At 39.0% G+C, this 25,586-nt stretch overlaps 1 protein-coding gene across 2 annotated transcripts; it reads left to right on the forward strand.

The window, feature by feature from the left end:
* Positions 1–929: 929 nt before the first annotated feature.
* LOC142108907 (NACHT, LRR and PYD domains-containing protein 3-like) lies at positions 930–24,012 on the forward strand. Of its 2 annotated transcripts, XM_075192878.1 has the most exons (12): positions 930–986; positions 4,169–4,221; positions 6,038–6,105; positions 10,261–10,421; positions 10,852–11,029; positions 13,239–13,304; positions 14,472–16,149; positions 18,272–18,358; positions 19,740–19,910; positions 20,179–20,349; positions 22,212–22,376; positions 23,687–24,012. In XM_075192878.1, the coding sequence occupies exons 3-12, from the start codon at positions 6,072–6,074 to the stop codon at positions 23,778–23,780; spliced, it is 2,805 nt and encodes a 934-aa protein (XP_075048979.1). In that variant the 5' UTR covers positions 930–986; positions 4,169–4,221; positions 6,038–6,071; the 3' UTR covers positions 23,781–24,012. The 2 variants fall into 2 exon arrangements, with proteins under 2 accessions (XP_075048979.1, XP_075048980.1); XM_075192879.1 differs by lacking the exons at positions 930–986; positions 4,169–4,221; positions 6,038–6,105; positions 10,852–11,029 and having other exon boundaries at positions 10,362–10,421.
* Positions 24,013–25,586: the final 1,574 nt, after the last annotated feature.

The raw sequence follows: 25,586 nt of genomic DNA on the forward strand, positions 1-25,586 counted from the left end.
ATACTTTGCATATGTTTCATTCTGTCCATGTAATAAAACACTTTTTGCAAGGGAAGTAGATATTTGCCTGTTGCATTGTTTGTTGTTCTGTAACCAGGGCTGCCAAGAGGAATTCAGGGCCCCCGGTACAACAATTTCATGGGGCCCCCCTTATAGTTGAGTGTGCTAAAAAAATTTGCGTGGGTGTGATCATACTATTGGGGCTTGGTTATGTATCATTGGGGCGTGGCTATGCATCATTGGGGTGTGGCTAGCAGGTGAAAAGTGCTAGGCAACCCAACTACACAAAAAACCCCTGCATTATTGTGTACACCATTGACACAAGGGTGCAGTGCCCGCTTGCTGGAGCATGACATATGTCCCAACACTTCTGACTTTCAGGACATCTAGCACCATAGTGTAGTATAGAAAGAATCCAGTGTGTACATAAACAGTTCACGGGCGTGACTTGATGACGTCACGCCCGACATTCAGTGTGAACGGAGAAGAGAGGAGGGACGCCGGCGCCGCAATAACTTTTTTTTTTAACCTATCCAGCTCCCCCCACCAATGAACGGGTCGGAGACACCCCTGAGCCCTGGTGAAAAAAATGAAAGTAAAAATAAAAAAATTGCAATAAAAAAAAAAAGTAAAAATAAAAAATTGCAATAAAAAAAAAAAAAGTAAAAATAAAAAAAAATCCGCAGTGAGGGCCCGACCCGGGCCCGGGTAAATAGTACCCGCTCCTCCCCTCTCACCGGCCTTGACTGTAACAGTTTACCTAAATTAGGTGTTAGTTTGGGCAAACGTTTCCCTGCCAATAATCTTATGTGATCATTCAGAGCCAACGTACTGAAACCTGGATTCTGATGATGTCACAGAATGTTGCGCAGACACCCACTGAGCATGCTCCCAGCCAGTACATGGGCTGTTCACTCTCTCATTAATACTCATGAATATTCACAGCAGCCCAGAAGACGGCTGTGCTCAGGCAGACGTATAGCAAGGTGACTATGGAAGTAACTATACGGCTGTAACACACAGTAAATATAGTATATTATATGGAGTCTGTTCAGATATGATTATATGTAGGTGACAGGAACGCTGTAAAGACAGGGAGTATCCGGACAGCTGATGAAATGTAAAGAGTTACACTGAGAGAGAAAGCTGGAGAACTATTATTCCTTCCCTTCCTGTCTCTCCTTCTGTTCCCTTACTCCTCCCTCCCTCTGTCTGTGAGTAACATTGTTCTATTCCTGCACTCACTGACCTCTCATGTAACACACTGAGAAGTATAGAATGTAATACATTGTAACAGGGAAATAGCTGTTTAGTAACAAGAGTTTCATGCTGTTCTTACCATGTGACCTTTTCATTCTGAGTCTGTAAACATCCATGAAGATAGGAAAGTCTGAGAGGCTTCTGTCCATCAGAGCTTACAATCTACATCTAATTTGTATATTTTCTATTCTAAAGACAAAAAAAGTAAATGTTGAAGCTTATTTCTGATTTGGCCATTTTCAGATATAATCCCTCACAAATTTACTCTTTCCCTAATCAAAAGAGAATATGTATTAAGATAAATAAAGCTCCAGGTCCAGATGGCATACACCCAAGGGTCCTTATGGAGTTAAACTCGGAAATAGCTAGACCGCTATTCTTAATTTTCATAGATTCAATCTCATCAGGCTCAGTACCAAGGGATTGGCAAATAGAAGATGTGGTGCCGTTGTTTAAAAAGGGGATGAGATCACAACCAGGGATATATAGACCTGTAAGCCTGACATCAATAGTGGGGAAACTACTGGAAGGTATCTTAAGGGATAGTATTCAGGATTAATTTACGCAGAGAAAGATATAGAACAGCGCTGAGGCTTAGGATTAAACCTAGTAATTAATCCACGTTTGTAATAATAAACCATTTAATTATATAAAAACAGGTCGTTAATACAATACAAATATCAGTGCACTGATAACCAATCCCACTCCACTATATATAGCATGCACGGTAAATGGGAAATAATCAGTCAGTCTAAAGTTTCAATATTGCAGGAGGATCTAGTTACTTCCTAACAGATATAGTCTGGGTTAAGTAAATCAAAGTTCTAAAAATGATGATTCCAATTGATTATTCCAAGTTGGTCCTAGTAATTATAGGAGTAATTTAAACCATGAACCACATTCACAATCGAAAATTTCACCATAGATTGAAGCAGTAATGTGAGTACAATTAATGTCACTCTGAACCGTATCACCATTGCAATTGGACTTAGCAAGTAATACTTTCATACGTAACTACACACCGGAGATGTTGATATAACTCGGCTAGGAAAGTTCCGAAAATTAGCAATAACATGCAATAGATGAAATATAATCCGTTACTTTCCTGAGGTAGATAGTAGATTCCTCAGTAGCCTCAAAGGGTTATCCCAGTACCTCGATTACTTGGTGCGCAATAAAAGTATTAGTGGGAATCAACATGGATTTGTGAGGGATAGGTCATGTCAAACTAATCTAATTAGTTTCTACGAGGAAGTCAGTGGGAACTTAGACCAGGGCAGGACAGTAGATGTGGTCTACTTAGATTTTGCAAAGGCCTTTGATACAGTGCCACACAAGAGGTTGGTTTACAAAATAAGGGAACTGGGTCTAGGAATCAACATTTGTACTTGGCTCGAAAACTGGTTAGAGAATAGGGAACAGAGAGTTGTGATAAATGGAACATTTTCTAATTGGTCAAAAGTCTTAAATGGTGTACCTCAAGGGTCTGTGCTGGGACCACTCCTTTTTATTATATTTATTAATGACCTTGGTGATGGTTTAGAGAGTAAAGTTTCTATTTTTGCAGATGACACTAAACTCTGTAAGGTAATAAAATCAGAGCAAGATGTAGCTTCTCTACAGAGGGACTTAAATAAACTGGAGGATTGGGCGGCCAAATGGAATATGAGGTATAACATAGATAAATATAAGGTTATGCATTTAGGGATCAAACACAAGAACGCAATCTATAAATTAAATGGAATTAATTTAGGAGAATCTATAATGGAAAAGGATTTGGGAGTGCTCGTAGACAGACTTAGCAATAGTGCTCAATGTCAAGCAGCAGCTGCAAGGGCAAACAAAGTATTGGCATGCATAAAAAGGGGCATAGATGCAAGGGAAGACAGTGTAATTTTGCCACTGTATAAATCGTTGGTAAGACCTCATCTTGAATATGCAGTACAGTTCTGGGCATTACTCTATAAAAAAAGATAATTTGGAACTAGAAAGGGTTCAGAGAAGGGCAACAAAATTGATAAAGGGTATGGAGTCATTAAGTTATGAGGAAAGGTTAGCCAGTTTAGGCATGTTTACTTTAGAAAAGAGGCGTCTAAGGGGAGATATGATTAATATGTACAAATACATTAGGGGTCAATACAGAGAGCTTTCATGGGAACTTTTTACCCCAAGGACTATACACAGAACACGCGGTCACCCCCTAAGGTTAGAGGAGAGGAAATTTCACAACCAGCAAAGGACGGGGTTCTTTACAGTAAGGGCAGTCAAGATATGGAATTCATTGCCAGGGAAGGTTGTGATGGCAGATTCAATAGATATGTTTAAGAAAGGGTTAGACAAATTTTTAGCGGAAAGGTGTATCCAGGGATACGACCGTTAATTTAAAATAAAGGATAGTAGTGGATATAGGGTAGAAATTGGATTGCAATATTGTGTCTGGGGGGATTTTCACAATTGAAACAGATTGGAGGTTGCTTACTCCGGATCAATTTCAAATATAAGTGCAGGATCGCAGGAGATCCAAAATAGGTTGAACTTGATGGACTGGTGTCTTTTTTTCAACCTCATCAACTATGTTACTATGTTACTATGTTACTATGTCACAGCATGGCAACAAAACTATGTTTTGCTTTTAAGATTCTACATTCTGCAAGGGAAGCTATACAAACTATGTTTTGCAATTAAAAATAAGATTATTATATGATATTCCAGAAGAATGTCCATTTAGTATTTGTCTAATGTAAATATTAAGAGATGAATATATAATAATTTTCCAATTTCTGTGTTTATCTGGTTCCACAGAGTGTGTAAATAAATGTGTTTGCAAAGTTTTCTGTGCACTAGAGTGTCATAGTTTTAGTCTCTGTCCCACAACCCTGTTCTCCTAAATCTCTCCTGTTTCATACAGATGTGATAAGTTGGGGTTTGTCCAGGAACTCAAAACACAGAGATCCCTCAAAGGTGAGACAGATTCTATTCACTAACCGCCCGATTCAGAGAGAGACGTTTGCCAATTTGCGTACTATATCCGTCCTTGTTTTTGCTATGCGCATGCTCAAAACTTGAGCTATTCAGACCTGACACTTATAACTCCTTGTGCTTTAAGAAGAGTGACAGGGGAGTGAAGGGGTGTTCTAATGTAGGCAATGTACAGTAAGGGTGTGTTCAAGTAATTGCTTACAGACTTTGATACATGAGGTGGCATATTGGTCCAGCCAGAGCGCAAACGTAAAAAGTACTTAGTGAGCTGTATGATCCAGTCACACAACAATGTTGGTCAATGTGTTGCTGCCTTGTGTTAACGGTGTAAATGGTGGTAATAGGGTAACCTAGGAAAGTTAAGATTGTGGTTGAGGAATATTATAAGCTTGCCTGAAGAGGCGGGTCTTCAGAAAACGCTTGAAGGTTTGAAGTCTAGAGGAAAGACTTACTGTACGAGGGAGGCAATTCCACAAAGTGTGTGCAGCCCCAAAAAATCCTGTACCCGGGAAGATGATGAGGAACACCCAAACTAGCGAACTTGATCAGTCATCGATTGATTAAGATTTGCAGAGCATGTTGTAGAAAAGATCTTTTTTTCTCATCTCTTTTTGTACGCATGTCAGGAAGTTGTTCCTACTTTATTAGCTAGGTTTTTCAAGTTTAATTGGTGCTTCATAGCAATTGCGTTCATGACATATAAAGTAAAAGGTTTTTGTACATGTTCGCAAGTTGGGCGTAATTCTTTGAGGGATGCGTCTGTTGTCAAGCGGACATATCTACTTCTCATTCAGACTTGGGGACATTATCAACTCTGGATATGACGTACAGACACATACACTTACATGAAACTTTATTCATCGCAAGTTACACTTACTCTTGTGTTCTACTCTGATTCAGGCCCATAGTGTTTGCATGAACTTTTAAAAAATTATATGGATAAAAATGTATTTCTTATTTTACAAAGTAATATATTTGCTTCTGTTATTGAGTCAAACATTGTAGAAGCTGCTGGACAGCTGTGAGTTTCTGAAACACAACCCGGCAGCCTGCTCTGAAGTTAAAGCAGGTCTTCAGGTGGGATGGTCAGTAGTCAGCCCATGGTCAGGGGTCATAAGCCTAGGCTAAGGAAAGTCAGAGCCAGGAAGTCAGAACAGAAACAGTATAAAGGTAGCAGTACAATCTACATTTTCTTGAGAGTTTGAGCAATACAACAAGAATGACTAAGCACACTGTCGTCACACTAGCAGATACAGAGAGCAAAGTAACTAGTTTATATAGGTGAGTAATACAGAATAGTTGAAGAGAAGATAGAACTGGGTGTGGTGAAAGGGTAGAGCTCAGCTAGAAAGGAAAGTCCAGTGCACAGAAACAGGAAACAGTAACTGTATTTCACAAGGTGACGTGGCTCAGATGGGGTGAAAGCCTAGAAACACATCCAGGTCCAGGCAGAACATTACGCAAAGAAGTTGTTGGCACTGTCCCTGTCTTCACTGCCAGAGCTCACCAACCTTCACAGATAGTCCTCTGGATTACTAGTAGACAGCGAACGACACTGGAAGCACTAATTAGAATCACTTTCTAGACCATTGTTGATCAGCTCACACTTACACTTTTCTACTCCATATAATTGGTGTGTGTTTAGCTCATTGGGTTGTGAACAGTGTTATTATCCTGTAATTGGTTATCTGGTTTGGGGAATGTTGTTATCCCTATAGTGGCAGAAGGGACCCGAATCTCACAGCTTTGCTGTAGTACGTTTCCTATTCAATCTACATGTTTATATTTACCTTTATAGGTTGTGTTACTTGTTCTACTCAAGGGAAGAGAAAATGGGTCAGTCCACTACAAGATATTATACGAAAGGTCAGTTTTATGATTATTTAATTTTAAAGGCATTTGTCTAGTACAACTTAAGTATAAATTATAAATAAATGTAATTATAAGTGAATGTGACAGCTATATAAGTCATATGAATCTGGTGCTCGATCCTACTTTGGATATTAACACTTAAAGATTAATGCCTTTTATAACCACTGGGTCATTTCTGATAATTATACCTGTATGGTTTTGTTGTTAGATACACTCTAGAAGAGTAATCTAACAGTACTTGTATAGCTAACACGCTTTTCATTATTATTTATTATTATTTATTTATTTATAATGTGCCACAGATTCCGTAGCGCCGGATACAGAAGCAGGTAACAAATAGATGAGATAATACGTATAATTAGCACAGATGAGTGTGAATATTGCCATAGGGACTCACGCGGAGTGCAGCAAAAGACGTGACATGACGAATGAGGGAGTCAGAGAGTAGACAGACATGGGACAATAGGAAGAGAGGAAATAGCCCGCGAGAGCTTACATTCTAGAGGGAGGGGTGATGAGAGACAGTAGGATCAACTGGTAAAAGATGGAGGTGGCACCCGAGGAAGAGGAGGTGATGGATAGAATGTTTTGTAGATGGTATGATAAGCAAGCTTGAAAAGCTGAGTTTTGAGTAAGCGTTTGAAGGACTAAAGGTTGGGGGAGAGTCGGGTGAGATGGGGTAGAGCATTCCAAATTTTAGGGGCAGCATGGCAGAAATCTTTGAGGCGAGCATGGGAGGAGGTAATGAGAGCAAATTTAGGCAGAGGACAGAGGCAGAGAGCAGTGGTCAGGTAGGTATGTACCTCGAGACATGTAAGGGGGAGAAGTGCTGGTAAGGGCTTTGTAAGTGAGGGTAAGGAGCTTGAAATTAATTCTGAAATGGGTAGGGAGCCAATAAAAAGGGATTTAGGCATTGGAGAAGCAGAAGAGGTGCATTGGGAGAGGATGATGAGCCTACCGCAGCATTCTGTATGACTTGAAGGTCAAAAATGTGAGAGTCAGGAAGGCCTATGAGAAGGTGGTTGCAATAGTAGAGATGACAAATGATGAGTGAACGGACCAGGATTTTGGTTGCTTCCTGAGAGAGGAAGGGATGTATTTTCTTGATGGTACAGAGGAGGAACTGGCAGGATTTGGTGAGGTACTGGATATGACGGATAAAGAGTGACTCCAAGGCAGCAGGCTTAGGTGACAGGAGAAAGAGTGATGTTGTCAACCATGAGGGAAATATTAGGAGGGATAGCAACATTGGCAAGAGGAATGATGATGACCTTAGATTTGGAAATGCTGAGTTTTAGGAAGCGCTGTGACATCCAGATAGTTACAGCAAAGAGACAGCTAGATACCTGGGTTAGGGAGGTGGGATAGAGGTCAGGGGAGGAAACATACATTTGCATGTTATTAGCATAGAGATGGTATTAGAGGCCAAATGATTTAATGAATTCACAGAGAGAGGTGGTTTAGAGAGAGAAGAACAGAGGGCCAAGGACAGAGCCTTGTGGAACTCCAATAGAAAGGGGAAGAGGGAGGGGGAGAGTCAGAAGCATACACGCTAAAAAAACAGGCAGAAAGATAGGAGGCAAATCAGGAAAAAGCTATTTCGTGAAGACCTTGGGAGTGAAGGGTGGTGGTGAGAAGTGAATGATCAACCCTGTCAAAAGCAGCAGAGAGATGGAGGAGTACAAGAAGGGAGAAGTGATTTTTGGACTTAGCTGAGAGTAAGTCATTTGTTACTTTATTGAGGGCAGTTTCAGTTGAGTGAAGGGGACGGAAGCCAGACTGGAGAGGGTCAAAAAGAGAATGGGAAGAGAGAAAGTGGGTCAGACGATTGAAAACAAGTTGTTTGAGAATTTTAGATGCAAAGGGAAGCAGAGATATGGGGCGATAGTTGGAGAAAGAGGATCGGTCAAGGGAGGGGTTCTTGAGAATAGGGGAGATGAGAGCATGCTTGAAGGCCGAGGGGATGATACCAGTGGAGAGAGAGAGGTTAAAGAGGTGAGCGAGTTGAAAACAGACATTGGTCTTGGAGGGGACAGGATCGAGAGGACAGGTTTTAGAAGAAGAGGAGGAGAGAAGAGAGAGGATCTCAGGCACAGTTACAGAAGGGTAGGAGCCAAGGGTGGCTAAGTGATTGTTAGAGAGGACAGGTGGGGGGAAGCAAGTCTTATGAGAACAGATATAATTGTGGATACAGTCAATTTTGCTTTTGAAGTAGGTGGCAAAGTCAAGAGTGTTGTTGGATGAGGGGAGAGGAGGTGGGGGAGGACACAGTAGAGAATTGATGATAGAAAAGAGCCATCAGGGTTTATTGGACAAGGAGGAGATGAAGTATGTGAAATAGGCTTGTTTGGAAGGAAAGAGAGAAGAATAGTAGGAAGAAAGAATGAATTTTAAATGGATGAAGTCAGCAATGGAACAAGATTTCCTCCATTGGCGTTTAGAGGAGCGGGAGCGCTTTTGGAGGAGACGAGAGAGAGTAAGAGAGGAGTCCCACAGTTGGGGATATGGATTGGCGGGGATGAAGGAGGTGGCTGGGATTGCAGTATCAAGGGCAACAGAGAGTGTGGTGTTGTAAAGAGAGATAGCAGCATAGGACATGATAGGGAAGAAATGGGAGCAAGTTAGGGTTTGAGGGAGGATGCAGAAATGATGGGGTCAATGCTGTTGATGGTACACAGTATGCGAGCAACTTTGAGTGGGGAGGGGCAATAGGTAAAGAGAGGTAAAGGAAAGGAGATTGTGGTCAGAGAGGGGGAAGACAAAATTGAAGAAGTTGGAGATGGGAGAACACAAGGTCCAGGGAGTGACCGTCACAGTGGGTGGCAGAAGTTGTCTATTGGGAGAGGCCATAAGAGGAAGAGAGAGCCAGGAGTTTAGAGGCAGCAGTAGTAATAGGAGAGTCGGTAGGGATGTTAAAATCCTCAAAACAAAGTTCTTGAGATGTGAAGCTTGCAGACAGTGAGGGTTGGGAACATCAGGATTTAATATGGAGTTGCAGGTGAATGATGAATGTTGTCCTCATGTAGAAGTGTTTTCTGGTAGAATGTTTCCCTTCTGTTCCTCAATTGTTCAAGTCATGTGTAATTTTTTCTTTGCTATACAAAATGGTGTATGCACTTGTAACAAATACACACTAGCTGGCACAGCCTCTGTCTGTTCAATAAGTGAAAAACCCTCGTTAATAGCACATTACAATCACCGTAATAAATTATTAAGCAAACTATAAATGAAATATATAATAACAATAATAATACAGTGAGCTTCTCATCTACCCGACATAGAGAGATTGAAATTACAAACAAACAAACAAACAAATATTTTTTGTTTATCGCTTTGTGTTTCTCAGTTTGGGTACCTGTGTTTAATTTGGAGTTTTTTGCAGTATTTCTCCAGCGCATAGGTTTCATCATCTGTGTTTATGGTCTGAGGGCCTCATTTGGAGATTGTACCCATTTTAAGGGTCTGGAATAAAATGTTAACTTTCTTAAAAATGTAACATATGTAAAATTTACTACAAGAAAAGAGAAACCTCTTTGCAGTTCTACCATTCCTCTCATCATTTTAAAAGTCCCTGTGTGGATAGGAACATGTGACTGAAGGGTGTGGCCATACCATATAAGGGGTGTGGCATGTCCCTCCCTTGTAACACATTAGGACTCCTCTAACCTCTGTAAAGCATTCTTACTTAAACCCCTCTCCTATAAACCGCCTTTTACCCACCTGTCTCCTCTAACACATGTGTCTCTCCCACCCCTCACCTGTATCACATGTGTGGTATATCATACCTGCAGCACATTTCTTTACTTATCTGTCCCGCAGTGAAGGCTCCCAGACAGTGCAATATAGATCATGTTTTACGTGGAAAAATAAGCTCCGCAGAACAGTCTGCCAGCCAATCAGAGAACAGCTGATTCATTCTGTCTGCCTGACATTACTGTCATAGTCAATTGTTGAAGATCTAATACACTTGGCCCAACTCCCAATGGTAGATCTCAATGAGAGTGCTGAAGAGTTATTATACTATTACGTTCAAAATAAAAAAAATTTGTAAATCTCCTATATATTCACTTGCTAATTCAGCTCGGACGGACTATCTACAATTGGTTAAACTGATCCCCAAATAATGTTTTTGTCCTTTTTGTTATCTAGATGGTATTGAGAAGTTCCGTCAGCAGGTACCTGGCTATGGAATGGACGAACTGAGATTTATATACGAGTATTTCAGAAGAGACTTAATTTATGCTGTGGAGGCCATAGATGCTAAGATCCTTCTGAAGGAACTGGCCTCTCGGAATGTCTTCTTTGAAGAGGTAGGAGGAGAAACTGTAATTTTTTTACAGTATAGAACAGGGAGTTTGAACTCATGATTGGTAACCAATAAAATTGTAACCAGAATATTCAAGGTGTGTGCCATGATCCCTGTTAAAGGTTGCAATAGTAGAGTGACTGAATTATCATGACAATGTTGCTAAAAATAACTTTATGAACCATGGTTCACAAAACTACAAGACGTAATGTGGGTCTATCAGAATATGTGTATTTTTTTTGTACAAAGTTTCCATACCCCCTTTTACTGCACATTGATGGTAGAGTAAAAGTTAACTGGCTAGCTAGCATTTAAGGAGACGGATTCCCCCTTCATATAGAATGTGCATATCCAGCGACATGAAGTTTTATTGGTAATTGTTTTTTTGGATGTATTACGTATATCTATCTGAAATCCTTATAACTGTGTTCCAGGAATATGTAAAAGTGAATAAAGGTCTTGGGCACTTTGTATATTCTGAGAAGTTGGTGCAAGATATATTGGAAGCAGGAAGAGAAGCTGTGATAGCATTCTGGGAAAGTCTCTATGATCTAGAGACTGAGTGCCAATCGCCTAATTTGTATGCACTACTGTATGAAATCAACATATCAAGTAAATGTGCTTAATAAGTCTTTATATCTTAATTGCATATGTTGTGTTTGTGTTATATTAATGAACATGTAAAACTCTTATCTTTCTAGAAGATATTTGGCTATTGAGGACTTAACATTCTGCTAGTGATGTCTAGAACCTCCCCCCACCCTCCCTCCTTCTTCACCACCTCATTCCCCATTCATATTTTTCAAATCCATCTCTTGGTGTCTTTCAAATTAAAAATTCAGTTGGTTTGAGTGAGGTCCCTTCTGAGCATGTAGAAGAAAGGACAAGAAGGTCTCCAGGGCTGAGACAATACAGGAGGGAGGTCCCATCCCATGCACCAGAAGGAATGGGTGGGTTTAACTTAATAGTGTATTTATTTTAGGAGGGGTTGTCAGGGGACCAGCGATACCAACAATGGGAGGAGATGGTGAAAACTGTCCAAGGAAAAATTCAAGGTGGACCTGATCCAGAATAATTATGGAGCTACATGTAATACAATACTTATAATAATATAATAATGTAGTGTCTTCCAGTGCATTAGATAGGCAGAAAACCTATGTGGAAATGCGGCTCTGCAGACAAATTTGTGACCAGGCTAAAGCAGGAAGATCATTGTCTAATCATCACTTGATCAGCACAGGATTGTCAGATTTTTCTTTCGGTGGTGGTTCAGAAAGGTGTGAGGGGGACTATTAATTTATCTATGGTACTCCTTTGATGCATTGATGATATATATCTCCAGGTTATTCTGGTGGCACCTACCTATCCCAACTTACTGTTGGATAAGCAGAAAGAGGAAAACTCTACTCCTGTAATCATGTCTGAATTCAATTAAATGAAGCACAGTCTGTATTGGCATAGCCACAAACCCACAGTGGCTCAGTGGTTAGCACTTCTATCTCACAGCACTGGGTTCATGAGTTCGATTCGCGACCATGGCCTTTATCTATGTGGAGATAGTATGTTCTCCTCGTGCTTGTATGGGTTTCCTCCGGGTGCTCCAGTTTCCTCCCAAATTCCAAAAACATAGTGGCTTTTGACAAATTTAACACTAGTGGGGCAGGGACTGATGTAAATAAAAAATATTCTCTGTACAGCGATGCAGATTTGTCGGAGCTATTAAAAAAAATCATGATGATGAAATGTACTTGTACAAAATTGCTTTCTTGCTAATTTGCAGCCAGGGCAAAATATGTGGTGATTGATACACGTGGTATACAAGTGGCAGTTTACTAGACTGTACCAAATCCTCTTATAATCAGGTCATCATCTACTAGACTTGTATACTGCACAAACACTGACTGATTCACTTTCTATATCTTTAAGCACATTACACTGTTATGACTATATCAGATAGGATCTTAAACTCCTATAACCTTTTCCAAGGAACGTAGTGTGTCTTCAGACAGAATTGTTCTAGCAATCTATCATGTCTCCCCCCTATTATGATTTCATGTTCTATTTAACCCGTCTGTTTTACTTTCAGTTAAATATACATGGATTAGGTTTCATTTTATATTGTCTTGGTGTTTAAAGCCAAATCAGATGGAATATAAACACCTTTCTGTCACTTAAATCCGTTGACCATCATCCAAGCTCCCCGGTGTTTCCATATAGCTGGAATACCCAACACTCCGACTTGAAGGTTTCACTCCGAAATAATGATATTAATGAATAATCAAAGGACAGGGTTGGGCACTAAAAATATGATATCTGAAAAGCCCAAAATAAATAAAAAATGAGAATGAATATCGTGCATATTTTAAAGTTAAAAAAAAATTGTTCCCAATTGATCTTTTCCTGGTCTGGTGTTTCTTTAAAGCCATTCTATATCCAGGACAGGGGAAGCAAAATACCAAAGTGTCCAAAGTCTTTAAAAAATATTTTATTAATGTATTTTATAAATCGACCATGCATTTGATCTATTGTGGACATTTATGATATCTGTCCTATGACCCATCCCATGTCATGGTGTTGGTATTTGGTACTATGGGATGGAGCAGTAGGAACTATGGTCCTCTTTTTGGACAAGTCTAGCAGAATTTGTTGGACCAATTTTGGACTGGAGGTTGACTCTCATCATTTGTTGTAGTTGTGGGTACTGCTGTATTTTTAGACTTTTAGTGTAACTTGCATATTTATTAATATTAGTAAGTGAGTGATGTGATACAGAGGGTCAGTTATGTAACTGATTATCTCACCAAGTACTTTTCTCATTTAGGTGACGCTTTGATGCAGCAGATCCTATTAGATAAACATGGACATCCATTATCTTCGGAGCTGAAAGGTAAATATTATAATAAATAATATAGTTAATCCTGCAATAGGTCAGCTGAAAGCTATATTAGAAAAAGGATAACGTGTTAGGAGAGACGTGACACGTGTGCTGGAGTTGGTACTTATACCTGTTGAACCAAATTTAGGCTAGATTGGGCCAAGAGTAAAAGTCATAGATAGGGATTTTATTATTAAATCTGCCCTGTATATAACAAATTGAGGACATAAGTTAACACAGTACTGGAGCAAAGGTCAGTGACTAATGGTAAGAGTAACCCTGGCATACTTACAATAATAGGTTATTATGGGAAGGAATGCTGCTCAGTCTTGGGAATAGATTTATCAAACCTTTCAAAAAAGAAAAGTGGAGATGTTGCCCAACTTATCGGATTCCATCTATAAATTTCTAGAATGTACTAGATGAATGATAGCTAGAATGTGATTGGTTGCTATGGGCAAGACCTCCACTTTTCCTTTATAGAAGGTTTGATCAATCTACCCCTTAGTGTCCTACTGCAGGATCCTCTGGTTGTTACCTTATCCTCTTCTGTAGATTTGTAGTGAAACCTGATCAATGTGCCATTGGCAGCTAGTGGCCCCAAGTAAACAGTTGTGCAGCAAAATAGGTTCTACTATTTGCTTGTTCTCTCAAGTGTATATTTGTCTGTTTTTGCCCTTAGGTGTTATATCCCTGTCATTACCCCCACCACCACCACCGATTCCTGTTTCTTACTTCCCTGTCTTGTGTTGTTTACCCGACCCACCAGGTCCCGAAGTCTCTACTCCCACACCAGTCACATATACACTACTCCTACTTATGTGCCTTAAAGAGGCAACATTGATATTGATACCCTTCCCCTGTATACTACAGTGTGCATACAAATGACGTAGTAGGGAAGGGCCATTGACAAACCACCTACTGAAATCCGGCAAGTGAGACTAATATAGAGGTGGCCATGGTGGGACTGTTAAAGGTGGGTTAGGCGGGTAATACATCTCAAGTAAGTAAACCTTCACCCAAAAGTATATTTAAGTTTGATAGAAGCAAGGTTACATTACATGAATGTCCCTATTTTCATCTAACAGCACCACTAATATACTATATAAGTATTTCCATTGCATAACACATCCTATTTTTAGCAATGAGCTTTATTTTAGTTTTTTGTTTATTTGGCAGATATGCAAGGACATCACAAGCAACATCTGCTGGATAAAGCTCAGGACTTAGTAGAAAACAAGTCCTCAGGATCCGAAAGTTCCTACGTTTCTGAACGTGACATGGATCTCATTGTTGCCTATCTTCGCCCCATCCATAAGCGGTCTCAGCACTGGCTAATAGAGACTCGAGGGAAAAATGAGGATTATTTGAAAAATATGCTGGAGTGCATTTCCCCCAACAGACTGTTCCGCTGGTCCCAGCGATTGAAATGTGTGCCACATACAGTCCTGGTGAGCGGAGTTCCAGGAATAGGGAAGACCACACTGATGCAGAAGTTTGTCTACGACTGGGCGAATGGAAAACTCTACCAGAGATTTGCATTTGTCTTCTTCTTCAAATTCCAGGAACTCAACGGGGTGGATGAGGTCAGCTTGGAGACGATGATCCTTCAGCAATATCCATATCTTCAGGGTCAGCTTGAAAACATCTTACAGGATCCTGAAAAACTGCTCTTTATATTTGATGGCTTAAATGAAAGCAGTCACCGAATGGATTTCAGATTAAGACAATTGTGTCACAATATAAAGCAGATAGAAAATCTTGGTGTGATTGTGGTTAGTTTGGTGAGACAGTCACTTCTCAAGGGCTGTTCTGTACTAATCAGCAGTCGAACAAAACTAGCATCAGTTGATACAACAGTTTTCAAGCGACAAACTCAGATTATTGGATTCTCGCCCAGGGACATACAGATGTACTGTGAGCATTTTTATAGGAACAAGGAATTGTCAGACAAAGCATTTAATTATATACAGGATAATGGGACACTTTACAATTTCTGTTATATCCCATCCTACTGCTGGATCATCTGTACAGTATTATCAAAGTGCTTCAAAGACCAGCCGACAAATAATGATAATATGATGTCACCATTGCCCAAAACATTGACACAACTCTTTGCAACTTTTATTGCCAACATCCTGTCCAATCACAGCCAGGATAAGGAGGGGGTTCGAGAACTGTTGACATCTATTGGATGGATGGCAGAACATGGAGTAATGAATCGCATTGTTGCATTTAATGATCAAGATCTGGCATCCTTTAATGTCGACTCTTCCTCACAGCTCTTTTCAAGCTTAATGATTAAATCAGACCAATCTCCTAATAAGACCTTTTCCTTCTTACATGTCACTTTACAGGAGTTTTTTGCTGCCTTGGTCCATTACATTAATGAATGTCCTGAGAAGTTACATAAATCACTGGAAGAAACCAAATCATATAAAGACAACCATGGTGAAATATTTCTTTGTTTCCTCTGTGGTCTCTCAGACAACTACTCCAGGTCCATTTTAGAGCCTTATTTGGGAGAATTGTCCTCTCAAACAACCAAAGATGTCATCACCTTTCTCCAACAGACCATTATTGATGTCCAGGAGTGCAAAGAGGACCAAAGAGAGGTTCTCAATGTGTTTTTTGATCTCTTTGAGACCCAGAATAAGGTTTTAGTTTCAGAATCTCTTGGATCATACATAAATTTTAGCTTATCCGGTGTCCACCTGACTCCTCTGGATTATACTGTGTTGTCTTTTATCCTTGAATCCTGCAGAAATATAGAGGAACTTGGCCTAGGAGGTTGTAAAATTCACAGTGAGAACATGGAGAGACTGGCACCAGCTCTACATACCGTAAATAACTTAGGGTAAAAAATTAAGTATATTTCTTTTTGTGTCTTCTTTTAGAAAATGAAACTGTCATTTTAAGTTTTTGAACATGGGTGGGGTGTGTAATTTTATATTGGTATTAGTCTACTTATTTCTTTGTGTGTAGTATTAAGTTATAGCGTTAAGTGATATTTCCATATATCTGATACATGGTGTTAGTCTTTCTTGCTACAGATAATTTGGGTTAGTCTAAAGATGGCATAGACCAAAAATGGAGTAATATGGGGATATACATTTAGGAGCTATGTGCCACCAGACATAACCATATGAAATCTCCGCTCATTTTTCTGCTCTCATCTATTGGGTGTGAGGAAAAATGAATGAAGATGAGTATCGCGTCCATGTGTCTCCATGTTCCGAAGACATATTGCGCTGATTTGAATCTCCCCCAAAGAGTCATAAAATTTTATATTAGATGTAAGCAAAAGTGCATGAAACCTCTGAAATTATATTTGCCCCAGTTTACTGAATTCGGACTCAAAATCAGGCTTTCTGACAGATCCCAAGAGGGGCAGGGGCTTATTGACGCAATTTGCAGCGAAATGTCACAAATTAAGACTGGGGGTGAGGCCACACCCCCTCCCATTCTCACCAGCTGACCTGTGCACAAGAGTTTGCAAATAGGCCTTAACGTATGTTCGACATGGGTGATTCAAGAGCATCTGTCCCTACCAGCAGCTACAATTGTTATTCCTCCACCTCATGTATCATGTGTTCACCACACCTCTTAGTTCATAAGATTACTTGGGCAGGGCCATCATTACCTTCTCATCAATGTATGTAATTTGTCAGAGCTTTATAAATAGAGGTTAGTATTTTGTTACCACATGTTTAAGTAAAGAGCAATTGAAGTGTTGTCACACCTCTATAGGTCTCCCCAGTTTGGATCAGAAAACATATGCAGCAAACAAAATTCTGGCTACAGAAGTTGAGCACTGCTTGTCATCCAGACAACTGAATATCGGAAATGTTTGGGTATGGCTCAAATATTGTTGCAGACTAGTGGCGGCAGCAATTGCCTCCCATCCCCTGTTTTTCCCATGTACTTAACCTATTAGTACAGAGATACCCATGCACTTAGCAAGAAATGTAATGCATTTTAGCCAAGTCAAGACAGGTGAGTGCCCATTTTAACCTATCACATGGTACATGCAATGATCTTATGATTCAAAAATACCACAAGATCAGCTCATATGGGATTCGCCAACAAGATGAAAATCTACATTGGCTCTACTTGAGAGACCACATTATGTTACTGTTGGATCTTTTAGCTGTATCCAACAGGATGAGGGTGAAATGAGCCGCCATTCTCTCCAACCCAATACCACAAATGTGTATATCTACAGAACAAGATGCAGGTGTGGTCATGTGGCAACTGATGATGATGTTGATGGTCTGATATATATCGATGATGAGAACCAAGAACTGATCATTGATCTGGATTAAACACAGATAGAACATTATGTTTTATGTGTTGATGAGAATGAATATTCATGGCATCTATGATGCAAACAGAGAAAAAAGAAAAACTAATATCTACAAGAAAAAACAAGAAAACACATCATTACTTAATCACGACCCAAGTGGATATGAATATAAAAATGATATTTAGCAAACTCACCCAAACTTCATCTTAGGGAAAGAGAACATCTAACATCACCAATCCAAAAAGAAATCCATTTTGCTGGGATAGATCCAGATTTGTTTTTAGCTTATCAAAGAGAATGAAGAGTCGCCCAGTTCTGCAACTTATCAACAGAACACGGTGAAATATATTTGAATTGTCTTATACTTCATCCACTCGATTGTGATCGACTATCGTATTGGAAGCTTGAACATGTGGCCAGAATTGCCAACATTTGTTAATGTTCCAGACTCACTTCTGATCGTGTCTTCAGTGCTGCCAGTGGAATTGCGCAAGATTCAAACCAGCCATTTCAAACATGTTTGAGTTTAAATGTCTACATCGTATAGTAATTTTAATGGTTTTCCATGTGAACGATGGACTTGAAGACAGTACTGTTCGCTATTTGAATTAAAATGAATTTTGTTTTGTATAGAATGATCCCCATTGATTTCCTTCTCATTTACTCTCTGCAGGCTTAGTGACAATAATCTAAGAGATGATGGAGTTCGGTTCTTATGTGATGCCCTAAGTCACCCGGAGTGCAAGATTCAGACTCTCTCGTAAGTCATCTTGTTATATCTGGTTGTATTTCCACAATTATACTGTAAACCATATATATATATATATATATATATATATATATATATATATCTATATATATATATATATATATCTAAATCTAATATATAAATGCTTAGTGGCGTCTGTCTGTCTGTGTGTGTGTGGAAAAAAACCAAGTTGCAGCGCCACCTGCTGGGCAGAGTTATACACTGACCTACTAAATTCTTAGTGTGTGTGGGAAAAAAAATTCAAAAAGGGCTGAAATTTGGTAGGACTCAAACTCATTATTGTGAGGTAATTTTACCTCATGAACACACATGTGTAGAGGCGTGCGTTAGTGTGTGTGTGTGTGTGTGTGTGTGGAAAAAACTATTTTCTCAGAAAGGGCTCATCCAATTGACCTGAAATTTGGTATACTGACATTATTTGACAAAAAAATTAGAATAGTCAAGTCAGTTAACTTCCATCATCCCCCCTTCCCCCCGTGGGAGGGGTAGTAAAGGCTAAATTTACGAGTTGAGGGGTCAAACTCATTTTCGTGAGGTAATTTTACCTCATGAACACACATTAAAAAGGGCGCTTGCGTCGGGAAGTAACGATCTTCCCCTGAGGAGGCCTGGGCTAGGCCCAAATGCATGACAAGAACCTTTTTAAGACCTTAAGTATCTTGATTTGACTAGAATGCATGAGTATCATGCACGGGTTAACTTGTATGTATGTGTATGTGTATGTGTATATATATATATATATATATATATATATATATATATATATATATATATATGCACGCACGCACGCACGCACACACACACACACACATACAGTATAGACAAGATCAGGGCATCACCGCACAAAAGTTTTACAAGTGCGTACTCAGAAGAGGCTCCTGCTGTGCTCTTCTGACCAGAGTGGTGACCTTGGGTGGATGACCTGACATTGACATGGCCCACTCTCCTCCAGTGGTGGGAGTAACACCACTACCATTACATAAATTACAGATTGTACTTCAATGCAGTGAAATGGAGACATCAGTAGAGTCCTGTTGTAGAGTTATAGACAAATTAAGTTCTCTAGCACCGAGAACCACGGCACACGCCAACTCTTGGCTTTCGGCAACAGTAAGGATTCCGAAGGCGGGACCCCTTTTGTTTACTCCATACGAGCATGGGATGTCTCCAATAAAATGTTATACCAATCCCAATAGGAAATGTAATGCCTTAGGTCTGTCCCACTTTTCTATTTGCAGTAATGTGACCTCTATATTTAAAATTTGCCTTGTCTAACAGTATTTTGTGAAATTGCATTTTTGCAGATGCAGCCAGTGCTTTTAAAATGAAACCTTTGCCCAACTTGTTTTAATATTCTGATTGTATTCTATAGTTTGTCAAGTAATAAACTAACAGACGTTTCCTGCTGTCATCTGGGATCTGCAATAAGTAATAACCGGTCCCTGAGAACACTTGTACTGTCTTGTAATACAATGGAAGGTCCTCACTTCAGTGACTTGATGACAGGTCTGTCCAGTCCAACATGCCGCATAGAGGAGTTACAGTGAGTATAACAAATACATAGAGAGGGGAGACGTATGTAGAAGGAGGTATTATATAGTGTTATTATATGTTATATTATAATTTTTTTTTTTTATAACTTTTTATTAGAAACCTCTTTTCCCATAGAAAATGCATTTGCTTCAATTTTTAAAAGGCATCCCCTAAGAGCTGATGATAGCTAAAGGTTTCAATATTTAGAAATTAGTGTATGAGAGATTTTATTAAATGATTAAATTATCTTTATATCTTATTCTGCTTTTCTTCTCCAGCCTGGACAGTACTGGTCTGAAGGACAGTTCCTGTTCCCATCTTGCATCTGCAATGAAAACTAACCAGTATCTGAGGGTACTATACCTATCTTGCAATGACCTGACTGGCCCTCACTTTGGGGATTTAATGACAGCTCTGTCCAGTCCATCGTGCAGTGTAGAGCAATTAATGTGAGTATAACCACATTATACAGTTCTGAGACATATAGGGTGGGAATTGCTATAAATGTTTATGTTACAATCTGGTCGTAATTCTAAATGTATTTCTGTAGTAAACAAATGGTTATCTGCACCTCATTATTACATATTTTCTAGCAATAGCTGACTATCTCGGTATTTCACAGGCATTATTGTCCTATAGATATTTGTTTATTTTGGGCCTATATGTGCACAATAGACATAGAGAAGGTCATTTAAAACACACACAGGATGGACACAGTAAAAGGCTATCTTTAAGCATTACTTTGCTTATCGGAACCCACTCCGCACATTGGGTTTTGCATCATCTATGGTGTAAATTAATCATAACGATGAGAGTATATCGGAACTCTATTACATGTGGCATTAGTGTGTTAAAAACGTTTTACTAAATTACATGGTGTGCTCCTGAAAATGCGTTTCAATGGTGAAATGTAGCATGGAGGTGTGAAACAGATACTTTCAAAAGTGTAGGACGTGTCTTGGGGACCACCAGCTTTGAGCTGGTGCAAAATCCTTTTTGGGGTGGAAATGGCCATATGTCCTATATGACATGGAACACCAGTAGGAATGCACCCTCTTCCTCCCTTTATCCCATTACGATAATCTGGCTCAGTAAAAGGTAATTTCACTCTGCACTGCTTCTCAAAAAAGGTGCACAGGTGGACCTACTACATACATAGGGAGAACTAACCTGACAGAAGCTAAACATATGAAGCATGCTGCTATCCCACAGAGAAGGTGCCTTGGAAGGTGGAGCGTCTCTATCCTACATCATTCATAAAAAGGAAAAGCCATAGTTTGTATGAGTGGCTGGCTAATTTCCAGGTTAGCAGAGATCTTCTGAATATACTGAATATTGGCAGATTCACTCACAGGTTAGCAGGGATGTTCTGAATATACTGAATATTGGCAGATTCACTCACAGGGACATTTAAATCTTTATGTTCTTCAACTATACTCTTTTCCATTTGGTTTGAAGAATTCTAGTACTGTTATCTAATATGCTATTGCCCCATTTATACAATTTAATCCATCTGCTGATGGATCCCGTTTTAATTATTTGAATTAAGCAATTAAGCGAATACCACATCATCATGGTGTTTGTGGTCCAATCCACCCAACTACTGTTGATTTTATGATTAAATTTAATACAAAATACATTGTTTTGTTGTCAGCAGTATGGGCAGCACGGTGGCTCAGTGGTTAGCACCTCTACCTCACAGCACTGGGATCATGAGTTTGATTCCTGACCATGGCCTTATCTGTGTGGAGTTGGTATGTTCCCCCCGTGTTTGCTTCAGTTGCCTCCGGGTGCTTCAGTTTCCTCCCACACAGGTTAATTAGCAGCTAACAAATTGACCCTAGTCTGTGAGTCGGACTGAGTGCGTTTTAAGGACTAACAGGGACTAATGTGAGTGACAAATATTCTCAAGAACTTTTCTATAATTATGTGGTATAGTTCCTTGATGTTCCTCTGTTGATAATAATGTTAAATCTATTATAACCAGCACTTTGTTTCTTACCTGTCATCCTAATTCCTCAAGACAAGTGCCATCTATAACGGTTGATATATCACATTGCTAAGAGCAACGAGGTGCTGTATCCCATAGTAACCAATCAGATTCCAGCATTTAGCAGCCTATTGGTTTGGTGACTTAAATAAAATTACTAAATATTTCCTACCTGTGCTTCCACTATTCAGCAGGTCCTCACAGTGGGTATTTCACTTTGTGGGTGGAAACAGCCTTTAAGTAAGAAAATGTTCTGTTTTGCTCGGCATGCTGGTTGTAGTTGTAGAAAATACAGTTGATGTTTTCTCTGATCTATAACAGGCTCCTGGAAATTCTGCTGAGGGATGAACATGTCCCATTCCTGGTATCACTGAGTAATAACACAAAACTCACACACCTGGTGCTGAGCCATAATTACATTACAGATACTGGTGCCAGTTTCATTGAGGAGCTAATACTGAAGTCACCCAGCCTGAAACACATCAGGTACGTAAAACAAAGACCGTGAAATCACTATACGACATTGATTATGTATCTTGTACGGGGGCAGTACAGTCCTAGTACTGAATCTCATCCATCTCCATAAACACAGTTATCCCAAAATGATTGTGGCATACCCTTAATGACCTGATTAAAGCTTACTCCATCTCTCCAACTGTTAATAAAGTGTGTTCTAGATCACCTGGGATGGTGTAACTACTCGCTTGTAATATCACAATTCTCTCCCTCGCACAATAAGACTCTCCTCTGGTCTATAAACTTTCAAGCATTCTCTGAAAACCCACCTCTTCAGACAAGCTTATAATATTCCTCAACCACCCTCTTAACCTCACTACATTACCCTATTACAACCCGTTACACAATTTCGCACAAGACAACTGCCCCCTGACCAACATTGTTGTGTGACAGGATCATTTAGCTTATGAGTCACTTTTACCTTTGCAGTCTGGCTGGACCGAAATGCAAAATGTAGACTTAACCTCCTGTATCAAACTCCCATTGTCCCATAGATTGTAAGCTTGTGAGCAGCCTTCTCACCTCTTTGTATGTTTTACCCAGTTTGTTTATTAGTTTACTGTGTCTGTCCCCAATTGTAAAGCGCTACGGAATATGTTGGTGCTATATAAATAAATGATGATGATCACACACTAGACTCTAGACAGCATCTACATTGGTTAAGATTAACAAAACATACAGCAAAGCCTCTTCAGTAGCTCAAACTCAACATATTATTGAGACCTTTCAAGATCATGACAACTGTACAGACATTGAGTGTTGGTTCTGCTGTTCTGTTTACATGTGATAATTAAATACTCTGCATAATACACATAGGACACAGCATGTATAAGAAACGATTAGCATATTCCTAATCACAATACCCGGAGGACTTCTGCATCATTTCTAGAATTCTTTTCACAATAACTTGCTTTCTAACTTGCTGATTAATACTGTATGTCAATATTATTATTATTATTATCATTTAATTGTTAGGCGCCACAAGGTGTCCGCAGCGCCGTACATAGTACAAACAGTAAACCATACAGGGTTAAACAGTACAGAACAGTAAACACAAAGTACCAGTGCTTCAGAAACTCCGGGACAGACAAATGGAGTAAGGACGGAGCAGAAGAACAGGTGGGGAGACACGAGGGAAGGAGTGCCCTGCTGAAACGAGCTTACATCCTAAGGGAGGGTGGACGAAACAGACAGTATGTTTTTTTTAAACAAGGGATTCTACTGAAATTTAAACTCACTAACGTTTGCTGAAATAATTGTTTGTGTTCTCGCACGTCTAGCCTCTTTTTTAACCGTCAGTTGTCCTGGGAAGCAAGAGATAAGTTAAGAAAGCTGGAAGACCGCAAGCCAGGCCTCTGGGTTTCCATAGACTGAACGAATTGGAAGTATGACCGACTAATCAAAGAGATCGGACGAAATATCCTGATTACCCTGTCTTCCCAGTCCAACTTGCTATTGACAGAAATATATTCAAGACCTTGAAAAGCTATAGCTCAAAGTAACAGGTCGGCCAGATAACATAGGTGACTTATGGAAATGAAGCGAACGACGTCTTGACATGCTGCGAGTTATGTATAACAATGCGTTATGACTGAAATAAAGGACTTTGATGGATTTGAGCAGTATTTGAAGTTTCTCATGTTTGTAATATCATCCTTGCTCATGAAACATCATCAGCAGAGGATGACAGTGATATGACCACACACTACATGAGATGATGTGATTTTCTGAAGATTATATTTAAACGTAGGTAAAAAGACAATGCAGTAACCAAGGCATTATCCTGAGCACCACACATAAACAGTATAACAGTGAACAGTAATAGAAACGTTGTATATAGTACTGCAGCATTATCTGATCTGACAAATAGATGAGAAAAAAGAGGTGCGAAAACACTTTCCAAAAGATAGGACCTTTCAAAATAATCTCAGAGGACCTCAGGAATTTTCAACACGACAAACAAAATTATTACTGAATTTATTATTATTTTTATTTTCCCCAAGTAGTTCAAAGTAAATTTTAGTTATTCATTCATATTCAATATATTAGCACACAAACATTACATTGACACTTTGTTAAATGTCCCTATAAATAATTGAAAGACCATCTAAACGGTATGTTACTCTCATAATGTAAACTGACATGATCCAACGAAAAATCCATCTTTCGCCAACAAAGGCAGGTGAGTTGTTATCCTAGATTCCACTTCCTATTCGGAAGAAGCTTTAAGATGATTGGAGGATACTGATACTTACATTAAGATAAGTTACAATTGAATTAAACAGTATAGTCATATATATATATATATATATATATATATATATATATATATATATATATATATATATATAGTTAAATAGTGAAATCAAATATTTACCATATTCCAAAGATACATAAATCATTGATTTTCCCCTAAGAAATGCTGGTTATTTGTGGAATTAATTCCATCTATTTTTTCTTCCTATATAGATCTTGATCCACAGCATTTTGTTAGAAGGTTGCTATCATATACAAAGTATTCTATGGTCATTTTACAATCACTGAAAGATTTTATTTGGGAATACTCAAAATACATTCAAAACGATTACATCTCAATTTCTCATAACAGAGGCGTGCCAGACATTTTTGGTACCAACTAAATGTTAGTAATAATTTAACTAATCCTAAACTTACATTTTAAATAGATTCTATACACTTCATTAATTTATCTTCATTATTTTTGGACCAGTTCTTTTGAAAAACTAAGGGCACTGTCATGGGCACTACATTTGCCTCCAGATATGCAAATATATTTGTGGGAATCTGGGAATCTCAGTTTAAATATAAAATATCAGTGTTTTTAGAAAACATTAAATATTATAAACGCAATATATAGACAATATATTGGTCTTCTGGGTTAGGACAGATGTATAAATAGGTGAATTTGTAAAAATTATTAATTATAGTGAGTATAATATAAATGTGCCTTACAGATGTTGCAACTTCTGAACTGGCAACAAGTGTGCCATGCTGCCATTCATGTAGTTTGCTAGGATACTTTAAGGAAATACATCGTATCCTTATGCCAATGTTTCCCAAAGAGATAAATCTCAATTACATTTTTTTATGTACAGTTCTGTTTCTTTACCAAAAGATGTTGTAGAAATAGATATCTAATTAATACAGTATGTAACTTTGTAA

This window comes from Mixophyes fleayi, chromosome 12 (genome assembly GCF_038048845.1).
Source record: "Mixophyes fleayi isolate aMixFle1 chromosome 12, aMixFle1.hap1, whole genome shotgun sequence".
Taxonomy (NCBI): Eukaryota; Metazoa; Chordata; class Amphibia; order Anura; family Limnodynastidae; genus Mixophyes; species Mixophyes fleayi.